The sequence below is a fragment of the Haemaphysalis longicornis genome, unplaced genomic scaffold (genome assembly GCF_048455015.1).
Source record: "Haemaphysalis longicornis isolate Haplotype H1 unplaced genomic scaffold, Haemaphysalis longicornis Haplotype H1 scaffold_1, whole genome shotgun sequence".
In the NCBI taxonomy this organism is placed as follows: Eukaryota; Metazoa; Arthropoda; class Arachnida; order Ixodida; family Ixodidae; genus Haemaphysalis; species Haemaphysalis longicornis.
In genome coordinates, this window is record NW_027526203.1 from 476,497,377 (window position 1) to 476,509,627 (window position 12,251).

General features: G+C 51.0%; 1 protein-coding gene across 1 annotated transcript in view; it reads right to left on the bottom strand.

Moving 5' to 3' along the window:
- Positions 1-442: 442 nt before the first annotated feature.
- Positions 443-12,251, bottom strand: part of LOC144173728 (uncharacterized) — a 115,423-nt gene continuing 103,614 nt past the window's right edge. The window contains exon 2 of the mRNA XM_077702030.1: positions 443-2,535. Within this exon, the coding sequence (XP_077558156.1) occupies positions 1,481-2,535 (1,055 nt within the window). The 3' untranslated portion in view covers positions 443-1,480. The remainder of the gene's footprint in view (positions 2,536-12,251) is intronic.

A 12,251-nucleotide genomic window follows, 5' to 3' on the forward strand; every position in this document is an offset into this window, starting at 1 on the left:
TATATACGTTGCACTTTATAAAGGTACTGTACGAGTTGGCAGCACATTCTCAGCGGGTCGTTTCCTGAAGCAACGGCTGTTCCCCCTCTCGCGTCTTGTATGCCCGTACACACTTAGTGAAAGCCACCCGCAAACAGGTAACAAACCTATAGCTGCTGAAAAGAAACCTGCACAAAGTAAGAAAGAAAGAGCATTTACAATGTAACCACAAGCGACTTCCAATGCGGATGAGCTAAACCCGGAATAGTCATGTCTTCAATTACCGTTTTTGCTGGAATATTTGTATGCAGAAGAAGCGAGGAGTTCTTGAATTAGTTTCAGCATGTCTGTCGACGCTCTACGTACAAAGTAAAGGCATATGACATTCATTCATGCTTCTCCTTTCGGGATAGTATTTTGACAGATGATATCACAAGCCAGTGAATCTCAAACCTGTTGCACATCAAACGCTTTAATAAAGCATGTGTTCCAAACAACGACCGTTGACAACAACGTTTGGTAATAAAAGCCTGATATTAGAAATCATAAAAATCACCAGGCACACTGCATTATTATTACAGAACTATAATACAATATACAGCTATCTTGATGTTCGCACGAGATGCATCAAATTAGAGACCGTGAGCATCCGGAATGCGCCATAAAACTTCGTGAATTATACAAAGGGAAAGAAAAGTGATGCGTCCGAGTGCACACGCTGCTTTCGAACTGAAGAACAATAAGGTGGACGTCTTCGGCCAGGCATGAGATGAAGGAAGAGTTCAAGCAGTGAGGTGCGCGACTTGGTGATTTTAGCACATTTTTACAGCGTCGACCAACATGTGTTCCCGTCCATACCGAGAGTCAGCACTGTACACCCAAACGCCTTCGTTGTTTCACAGCACAGCACTGATGCTGTGTGTTGGTTTGCACGTTGTTCTGCCAGACTGGAGGCGCAAGGAACGATGCTGTCAAGAGCACCACACGTCGTCGTTTGCATGTCACAAGCGCAGAGCATTCCCACGTAGAGCACAGTTCGGCAGACCTAGATCGACTCCTGCGCACCACTCGACGATCCATTTGGCTTGGTCCATAGCAGGAAAGGCCGGCGCGTGGCACACATGAAAATGACAAGAGTGGGTCACCGCTTGGCTGAGGGCTTATAAAAAGAGTCACTGGGAAATGCTTTCACGGGCGATCGCTTCGAACAGGCGTGAAAATGTGAATGTACAGCGGCGCATAGGTCATAGATTCTTTGTCTTTCCGACAGGCCACGTCTGAGCAACGCAAGTACTTACTCTTAAGACCTTAACTGGTAGCTTACCGGTGTTTTTGACCACTCTTGCTCAGAGTGTATGTTTTGCGTGCTCGTTACGGAAGAGAGCTAGCTCGGATCTTTTAGCATCAGGTCACTCTTATTTATTCGCGTGAAAATCTTTTCAGGGGAAGACTCTTGTGCGAGAGGAACCCTCGTGATGCTCTTTGGAGGAATCGAAGCTGCCTACTCCGTAGCTCGCATCTGATCCTCCTCGACAGATAGCGGCTTCGGTGTCGAGGCGTGCGTGCGGTGCTCAGTCGAGGCACCCAGTACATGCGAGTGTTTGCTTAGGGCATTGTGGAGTGGACTTCCGAAATGCTCGAAGCCCTGAAAGCCCAAAACTGGTCCTCCCGCATCTTCATCATACGAATAAGGAGAGTAGCTACTGCTGGGGCCGTGCACGTAGTAAGGCACATGGCTAGAGCTGGCCTGGTCGTCGGCGTAGACTCCACCACGGATGAGCTGGAAGTTACCGCTCCCTAGCGAGTCGTAGCCACCAGAGAATGCGCTAGTGGCCGAGCGGCCGTAGTCGAGGCTTCCCCCGTAGGCCTCCTTGGCATGCTGCTGTCGGCTGGGGCTGGCGTAGCTGGAGAATCCCGCCGGGAAGGGCGTCGACGAACCGCCGTCCAGGAACGCGGAGTAGGCAAGCTCCTGGCCACCGAAGGGTCCTGCGATGGGAATGAAGCCAGAAGCCGCGGCCGCTGTGGTGCTAGACATGACTTTGGCGGAAGCGCCGCGACGTACACGGGAGAGGATTCGCCGCGCAGCGTAAGACTGGCCAGGAGAGTGCTTCCAGGTGCCTCTGTCACCGTCATCGAGGGTGTCCATGCCGCGCCAGTGCGTCGTCGTCAGGGGTGGGTAGACGCCCCTGGAGGCTCGCGGAATCCACAGGGCTGAACCCAGAGTTGGGCGTGATGACGACGGGAGCTCTGGCTGCGAAGGGCGGCGCGCGTAGACGGAACGCATCTGGGATCGAATGTCGTGCCCAGCGCCCCGACCCCCGTCTTCGGTCGAAGCGGGGCTCTCCTCGGAGGACGCGTCTGGCTGGGCACCATTGTGGGCGAAACGCCGGGAGTCCTCTTCCGTCGACTGGGGCTCCGAGGGTGGCGGACGCCGGCGCGGGTAGAGCTCTTCCGAAAGCTCCTGAGATCCAGCGCCCAGAACCAGATGCTTTGGCACTAGAACAGGCACGTAGGAGGCCGCAGGCGCGTACCTAACTCGGCTGCTGGGCAGTTCTCCTGCGAAGAAAAAAAAACAGTTTTTAGAGCGATAGCAAGAACCGATCGTGCTCTTTCTACATACCCTCTTTAGTTTACGTGGAACCTTACATGTACACTTTCTGGCGCGGTGCCAGTTTCTAATAAATAAGAGCTCGTCAAAAAGTTCTCTTAGTAGCGGTTCTTACGTGTGACAGTGGAAGAGTGAATTGTGGGAATGTGTAACGGAAAACAACTCTAACTAGCCTTTGAAGCAGGTGCACTGCGCGGAAAGGCATTGAGCAAGTCGAGAAGCTGACGACACAGGCCCCGTCTAACAGTCATTGTTTATTCAGAAAGCAAGTAGCCTTTCACACGAACCCCTAGATAGGCCCACAAGGAAAGCCACAAAGTTACACGACGTGACGCTGGTGGCCTCCTCGGACCGCGCCCGAGGTGCCGTCTGGGGAAATGACTTGCGGGGGAGAGGGTGTGCGCCCGGTGAAGTCTCACTTCCTACGCGTATCATGTTTTGAGCGCTCGGTGCGGGTGGCTTATCCACCAGGTAGATAGAAACGTTGAACGTTTCTCCTTACGTCTCGAATTTTTGGACGCACTCGCCACGGCTCACCGAAAAATCAGCAACGACGCCAATCACAGTAACATCTTAAAAAATGCCAAACGGAAGTTCATTTCAACGCATGTATGCAATGATGTAAGCTTCGCGTAACGTCGATTCCCACCTATGCAGCGTGGGATCCGCCATTCTTTTTACTGCAAAGCAGTATATGTCTAACCCCACCCCCCTCCCCCAGTTTCCATTCCGGTGTCATCGATTTACTCGGCGTCGCTCGGGGGCTCCTCCTCACCACCGCTGACACCTCTTTCACAACAATTTTCCCCCTCGCCTCCACCGATGCCCCTTTGGCAGGTTGCGCAGTCGGCGGCTAATGGCGGTATGCAGTTATCAGATGTTTGCGAAAAATAAACAGAAGCACGGATGGACGTAAAAAATGCACTGAGGATTACTACACTCTCTAATATGAAATTTGTGCGTAGCGTGAGCTTCAGTCTTATTAGTCGCGGCGCATTGCTGCTGCGTCTCAGCAAAATGTTCGCGTGATAAGCGAACGAACGGCGGCGTGCGCTACTCTGCTGCTACCTCGCAGTGCACCGCCGCCGCCGGCCAGCATGTTGCAAATCGTGTTTGAACCTCCCGCACAAATGTCACGTGGTTCGGATTAGCCTTGCACAAGGGAGGAGCGAGCATATTGTTGCATGTAGTGTGTGAACCTCCCGCGCAAACGTCACGTGGTTTGGATCAGCGGAGAATGGATCAGCGTCTGGGGAAAGTGTCAGAGAGAGGACGCTCCTTGGTAGCTAAATACAGAGTTCCTGTATATCGCGTAGCGCAAGAGTTGCGCGTCTGATGGCCACATGCCGCGGGTTCCAGTTCGACACGGAAGCCAGCTTTCAGTGCTGCGCACAAAACCCCCTATTCAGGCAGTTCTGCTCAACTGAGCATTGGCGGTTGCGGAAGCGGCGGCAGCGGCTGCCGTTCAGCTGATAAGCAGCCGACTATCGTCGCTATCGTGCGCCAGGCTTTGTTCACGCCGCTCCTGGCCATTCCTCCTCGCCGCTGCCACTGGCGCGTCGGCCCAGCAGCAGCTCCTACGTGCCAGACGGGTGGCTTTCCCGCATGACCTGGTACTCAAGATGGCAGATGGACGCGCAACTCTGCTCCCCTAGGCAGTCAGACATATGACGCCGTAGCCGAACATGTCGTACTCCACTTCCCCCTTCGCTAGACGCTCCCCTCCGTTTTCTTTCTTTCGTCGCTGCTGCGTTTGCTCACTAGGTGACACAGACATAAACAGACGCCAATCCCGAGAAGCCCCGGTAACGGCTGCCAAAGGGCTTGCCCCTAAAATGACCGAAACCCGCCATCGCCGTTTCCACTCAAATTAACTTCGCCATGTAGCTGCGAATCCCTCCCGGTAGAAAAGAAACTTTCCCAGTTGGAACGCCGGTTGAGCCCATATTTCTTTTTCAGATTTGAAGGCCTTCCAAGCGACATTTTCGCCGCCGTCTTTCAAAGTATGCGCCATCACCGGTTGCGGGTTTATGCGGGCACGGTTTGCGGGTAGAAAAAGGGAGTCGTGCACGCACAGCTAGGCTTCATGCCGCTACCGATGAAATGCCGGTTGTGCTGGTATTTATATGTCGAAATTACATGGCTCAATGCAGTTAGTCGGCTGTCCTCCTCAATCGAGTGTGTCGGTTGTGGGTTGATGGGTTACACAGACGTCTTACACACACTGTAAGATCATAAGGGGGGGGGGGGAAGCAAAACGGACAGCTACATGCTTGTACCCGAGAATAGAACTCAAGGGCTTCCAGGTGTTAGATCGTCATGGGACGGATGCACGCCGTTCGTTTGGAGGAAGAAGAGCAAGAATCGAAGCGCTGACCCCAACACAAGCGCCAATGAGGGCAGAAACAACGGAAAGGTGCTGGCACCGCCGTTACCGCATCAAGTTCAGCTCGTGGAGTAGCGACGGATACCTCCCGAATGAACAGCAAATTTCCTGTTTGGAACGCCGGTGTGAGCCAATATCAATTCTTCAGGGGCCTTTCAGGGGATATTTTCGACGACGCCTGTCACCTCTAAGCACGCGGACATGACCGGTTGCTGGTTTATGCGTGCGGAGGTTTGTAGTGGAGAATAGCGGGAGGGGCGAGGGGGGGTTCTTACTCGCAACTACAAGCTTCATGCCCTTATACTGATGGATGGCATGTCCGTTGCTCTGGTGCGAGATTCAAACGCGGACGTTAAACGGCCAAATGGCACCTGTTCGGAGTCCTTAGTGGTAGAGCGAATTGGGTTTCTTTGTTATGCTATGTTCATATTAGGGACGCAAAACCCGTATCGTGATCTATGGACGTAAAAAACGCCATGTCCCGCAGTTCGGCTGGCTGAGACGTGAAATGACGTCATTCTCTAATGTTTTTACGACAGTTCCGGCAACAGTCTGAACTCGGCATTACACAAGCAGTAAGATGCTTACGACGAGGGAGGGACACAGGCAGTTCAATGTTTATCTGCAAGAACAATGCTAGGATCCGTCAGAGGTTCATTCCGCTAATTGGCTAGGAAGTATGCTCCACCGCAAATTACGATAAACGTGTTTTGTTTCGTGCACTCCATGGACTGCGTCTAGCTTTGCAGGCCATCCTTCTTCACAGGGTGGAAGGGCGATAGTTTTTTTGCTTGCTTTCATTCCGCACGAGCCGGTACCTAACTGCGCAGTTTGGAACGCACTGTTTCTGGCGGCCACTTTTAGCGACTTTCGAAAGGTGAGGAAGAGGGCGACACCGCGTCTTTGGCTTCACCTCTCTCACTGCTTTCCCCTCGCTGTTGTTTCATGCGTCACCTCCAAAGAGCGCCCAGACGCTAAATCCAAACTACCGTCTGTCGCCTCCTTCTACACGTCTGAGCGTAGCTTAGTCGGCAAGACGACGGGCTCTCGATCCTCTTCTCTACGCGGGCCCAGGTTCGATCTTTGGCGGTGCCAAGCAGTTTATTTATGTAGCCAGGGCTACTAACTAGTACTAGCCTGCAGGGTGTATGTTTATGTAGCCAGTAGTAGCCTGAGAGTTTTTTGCTGACGCGGGCAAAAAATATTCCCGACCTTCCGCGCCGATAAATGTCCGTGAATTTGCAATAGGCGCAGTTTCGCATGACGTGCGGTTTAACGCATGTTTTCTAACGCAATAAATAAAAGTTTCGAACGTTTCCAAGTCAGCGATCACGGAGTATACAAATAACGGGCAGTATTTTTTCTTTTATGTTCGGCAATAAAATAAAAATTCTTTGTTTGGCGTAACCGCAACATAAGAGGGCAGTACAAGCCTCTCCATGACAAAGAGAACCCAATGCATGGCATTTGTCCACACTCCTCCCAGTAAGCTGCTGGGTCACGTGATCAAATCCGAGAGAAAAAGAACAAAGAAAAGTGACTCTTTTGTTCATTACAGCGCTGATTGAAGTCGAGCTTGACGAATGAGTGAATCGGCGACATCGGTAAGCTCCACAGTTAGCAGGCGTAGTGCTTCGCTACTCTTATGTGTCATACAAGCGATGGTCGGGGCCGTGTTTTTATGTGATCACGCCATAAACTTTTACATAGCAGCAGACGATAGCGTGGCGGCGGCCTGGAAGGTGATAACGCTCAAAGATTGCATGGAAGCAGAGAGCCCAACTATGTTACTAAAAGCGATTGAAAGAAAGAGCGCGCGTCCCGTCTACTGTGTTTCTTTGTCCTCGTCCTTTGCGCTCTTTTTAATTTTCTTGAAATAAATAAATACGGTAAAAATTGTGGTTGATTCCTGTGTCATACGAATAGGTAAAACACGAAAGTGAACTGTGCAGCGAAATCTGCAACTGAGCATGATTTCAGGGTCGGCGGCTGTCTTGTGGGTGTGATCCGCGAGCTACGTCCTGCTGGCGGGTCGCTTGGGCAAAGGTGTACTGGCGTTATTTCCGTGAGGGATATGGCGTTAGTGAAATCTTGGTGTATCCCGTCATAAAACACTTCCGTGTTAAAATATAAAACCCGAAAACAAACAACCCTAATTATAACGTACTCTTTGGTTGTAAAGGTTGCTTCCCCGCAAGAAGACCCTGTGTGCAGGGGTGCACCCTTTACAGGCCGCTTGTTTCGTTGTACTAGCGTCACTTCCGTGACGGATATGACGTCACTCAGATGTTTGTGTATCCCGGAATAAAACACTTTCGAGTGAAAAAATTCTGTGGCGTTCTTTAGCTCGACATCCGCCTTTCGCTCGCCTTTGGATCAACGTTACTCGATCGCGTTGTGGTGCTGACGCCAATTCTCACCTGCAGAAATGCGTTTCCTTTGCCAGCCTCAGCAACCATCAAATTTTTATAGTACATGACAAGTGTTTTTATATCTTTTATGTACAATATTTGATACCTTGGTTGTGATCTTTATGAGTGTAGCGTCAAATTACACTGCAGGTCGTCATAGATATAGGTACATCACGTCACTGATTGCTTACGTCGTGCTTACGCCAAAAAACATGGCGCATTCCCTGCGACTTTGTGCTGGCGAGAATAGGGCCCACGCACACGAAAATATCCTTTGTTGGTAAGAGGTATACTGCTTCGCAGTAAAAACGAACTTAAGTTTTGAAAAAAAATTATTGCCCTTCCACTCTGTGAAGAAGGATGACGTGCAAAGCTAGACGCATTCCACGGAGTGCACGAAACAAAACACGTTTATCGTAATTTGCGGAGGAGCATCCTTCCTAGCCAATTAGCGAAATGAACCTCTGACGGATCCAAGCATTGTTCTTGCAGATAAACATGGAACTGTCTGTGTCCCTATGACACAGATAAACATGGAACTATAAACATGGAACTGTCGTAAAAACTTTACAGAATGACGTCATTTCACGTGTCAGCCAACCGAACTGCGTGCCATGGCATTTTTTACGTTCATTGATCACGATACGGGTTTTGCGTAGCATAACAAGAAACCCAATTCGCTCTACCACTAAGGACTTCGCAGTAAAAGAAGAAGAAGAAAACTTTATTTTTGCAAAGATCCCCTAGTCCGGAGCTCCCGGGATAGCCGACAGGGCCTTCTCTGCGCGTTCAATGAGTGTTCTTTGCACTTCCGTGCTAGAGTCGGCCAGCCTTCTTTCCCATGAAGTGGGGGTAGGATTGGGTATGGGGGAAAGGTTAGGGTTCTGTGTGCATGTCCAGAGAGTGTGATAGATGCTAGGGTAGTCCCCGCAGTTAGGACACTTGGGGGTACCCGGTAATCGTTGAAATGAGACAAGAAAATCAGTTGGCGCATCTTTCCCTCCGTAGTCTCGTTTTTAGCGCTGTTCTTTTTTTTTTCTTTTTTTTTTCGAGTGACATCACGCGCCAACCACCCGGCCTCACTCGCTTGACACTGCGCCATGTCTCGATCGTTAACGTAGCTGAGGCCGACGCCGCGGTCACCACTGGCAGCATGGGAGAGACCTTTTCGTTCCCAAGAGACGCAACAGCACTGTTTCTATTGAGATTTAGGTGTAACGTGCTTTAATTAGACTAAATTCAGCTAGAACTCTCCACAGCAGTGGATGGTCCGAGCTCGGGCCTGAAACGAGCCGGACCTACGTTAGTGAGTCGAGTACCGCTTAATGGGACTTCGTCAGTTCTGGCCCCCGTGCCTAAAATTCCGACTCGCGCACTTCTGTACTCGTGGCCCCAGGCGCGGTTCGGTTCGGACCCGGAACGGGTGAAACAATTGATTTCGTCTCCCGCCGCGATGGCTCAGTGGCTAACGGGTTGCGCTGCTGAGCACGAGGATGCGGGTTTGATTCCCGGCCGTGGCGGCCGCTTTTCTGATGAAGGCGAAAAGCAAAAACGCCCGTGTGTACGAGATTTCGGCGCACGTAAAGATCCCCAGGTGGTCAAAATTAATCCGGAGCCCTCCACTACGGCGCCCCTCATCGCCTGCGTTGCGTCGGCGCGTTAAACCCTACAGTCAATCAGTTGGTTTCGTCAGTCTAGTTACCACCGCGTTTCGACGACAGCGGCTGCGCGCATTGGGCAGGCGAAACGGGCTCGTTCTGTGGAGGAGCCGCGATAATAGTCGCACCGCTCAGCGGCCATGCCAGTGCAACTTGCTACTTTATGGCGCCGCTTTGAAAAGGGCCGCAGTTTGGTTGCAAGGAAGGACGGCAAAGGGAGCTCGCCCTTTGTACCCAGCGAATAAAAGTGGCCTGGACAAGGCGTGCGGCTGCTGCCATTCATGCGCTGCGAAGGCCAAAGAGAACAAAGCACTCGGCTGCTGTTGTTGACCGTGCGAAGACGGCACTTATTGCCCCGCTTTTCTATTTCCAGAAGCCTGCCGAGGGCTGCAAGCAGCCCTTTTGGAGTTTTCTGAAAAGAGCGGGCAGTCGACGCTTACTGACGGCACCCATAGAGAGCCCGGCCCGTGCGCCGCGTTGCCGGGACGGCAGTCGAACTTGTTTCCAACTACCGCCGCATGCGCTCCAGCAGTCTAACCAATCAGCTGCGCAACACACTTCTTTCAATTCTTTGCAAACTCATCGCGCCCTCCAGGTGGTTTGTGGTTAGCTGTGTTGGTTGTAATGCTCGTCGATGCTTTAATGCTCGTCGGTGGCTTACAGATGCCACCCCACCAGTGCGATCATAAAAAAAATAAAGTTATCTCTCTCTCTCTCTCTCTCTCTCTCTCTCTCTCTCTCTCTCTCTCTCTCTCTCTCGCGCGCGCGCGCGCCGATAAACTTTATGCCATCGGCCATACCATGCTTCATACGCCGGCTCTCTTCGTGTGTTATAACTCTGAGATGAAGGGATATCAACCAGGTTGATAAATATGGGTTAAATTTTCATCGGTTGTTTTCTTGGGAAAAAATGGCCGCGTATCTGCTCACTTCGCCCCAAATGTCCCGTAAGCCCGTTCTACATGGTGCGATTTTCCGTGCGAATTCGCAGATGCGGCTCCGCTCGTGCGGCAAAACGACCTTTTTCGTTGCTGCGCCAAATTCCCAATTGTTTGGAACGGTCGAGCATCCTCCGCGAACGCCGCTCGTGCGGCTCGTGCGGCGTAGAGGGGCCGCACCTGCGGCCAATAGGAACACAGCTATGTGAACGTCATGGCATCACCATCTGCACGCTTATCAACCAGATGGTGTTGCTTGTATACGCGCGGCGTAAGCGCGGGTGTACCGAAACAAGCGCACGCGCGTTCACAACACTATGTCGCGCGCCGTTTTCATGGAATGCTTAATCGGTATCAACGCAAGTGGTGGCCATCACAGCAGGGAACAAGTACAGAAGAACCCAAGAAGAACCGGCCGAGGTAAACCAAGGTGCTAGGCGCACACAACAAGCTAACCCAGGGTTGCCTGCTGTGTTTGTCTTCTCTGCTATGTGGGCGTATATTGATAAATAACTAGCGATTGTTGTATGAAACCGCAGATAAAGCCATATTTATTGCAAAACAGTCTCAAAGAACTTGCCCAGAAAGTAAAATAAAACCTTTTTTCTTAATCACAACAAGCTTTGCTCGCGACCGACTTAATTCAGTCTGCAAACAATGTGCCTCTGAAATGCGAAGATCGTGACGTTCGCAGGCCATGTAGACATTTCCAGGCATTGCGAACTTCGCAAGTGCGAATGTTCGTTCCGCCGATTTCGCAGACGAAAAGCGCACCATGTAGAGCGGGCTTTACGCTATTCCCTTCCTGTCTCGGTTCTCCCGTGATAAACGCAGTCGAAGTTTGCTGAATTCAATTTTCCCGCGTTCGCACCGCTCCCGCGCTCTCTGCTGGGACCGTTTGTTAGTGACTGGCTTGGCGCTCCAGCCACGACTTGAGCCAATTTCTTGTTTCAACTTGTTTTCGTTAACAGTTGTTTCAGCTTGTTTTCGTTAACAGTTAATAGCACTAACAGATGCTTCATTTAACACAACAGTTACTTGTGAAGCGCTTTTATTTCCTACAATATTTTTCTAAACTTCGTCATTGAGGCAAAGTGATGCATTTTAATTGTGATGTGATTTCGTGTTTTGAAGCTGAGAAATAACATAATTTTTATATTCCGATTTTAATAACCTTGTCAGCCTCCGATCTCTCGAAAAAGCAACGTTACATTTTGTTTCAATTTATGCCTCCTTCACAAAAACAATATTTCCCACAGCTCCCGTATTCGTTTGCTGTCTTTTTATTGCTTCAACAGTGTTCGAGAATGTCTTGTGTTCTTTAGAACAAGCTTTTTTTCAGAGAAAATAGACTCTACGCTCGGCTTCTGTCATTTCGCTCTCTAGAGGTCGTTAGGGAACGAAGTAGAGTTTAATGTGGACCTAACGTTGCGCAACAATACCAAAACACGTTACGCTTTATTCTGCCCTGTCCTTTACGCGGCTAAAATGTTGGGCAGCGGCCACTGCGATAAAACTCCGGCTGATTTAGTTGGGACGGATGTTTAAAGTTACAGATCAAATAGTTTCACACTTCCAAATTTCATGCGTTCGAGAGTATACATGTTTACACACTTCGGCCGGGTGACTGAATCGAGTCACAGAGTCACAGCTCTGTTGCGGCCAATCGATCAAGTGAGTTTACTTCGTATTCTTGTGGGGCGGCCCTACGGTTTGCGTTGGGTAGCCCCCACCCCTTGTGTCTGTGGACGCTATCCGCCATCGTCTCCTTCGTCTCGCCATCCAAGATGGCCTCTACTCATCCCGCTCCCGTGAAATACCGGCCGCCAGTCCCCAAGGCTCAATGCTTCAAGCTTGATGTCCCCAAGGATGCTTCCGTTGACGACATCATTGATGCAATCGAAGACGTCGTGGGTCCCCACGGCCTCAAGGGCCTCCAGCACCAAGCAGGCATGAAGTTTTGTGCCGCGGTCTCGTCCGCTGCTGCAGCTAAAACCCTCAACGAGCGTGGTGCCATTGTCGTGAATGGCACTTCGTGCCCCGTTACCTGCATCGGTCCCCAGATAATCGACGTCACCGTGTATCGTTTCCAATGGTACATGAACGACCAAGACCTGGGTGCAGCCCTTTCGCCTTACGGCAGGGTGCTTAGCGTTCACTACCCGAGCTTCAACGGTAGGCCGCGCATTGAGAACGGCGTGCGCCTCGTCCGCATCGAAATGAAGTCTCCCGTCCCAAACTTCCTGTCGGTCCGAGGATACAAGGTACAGT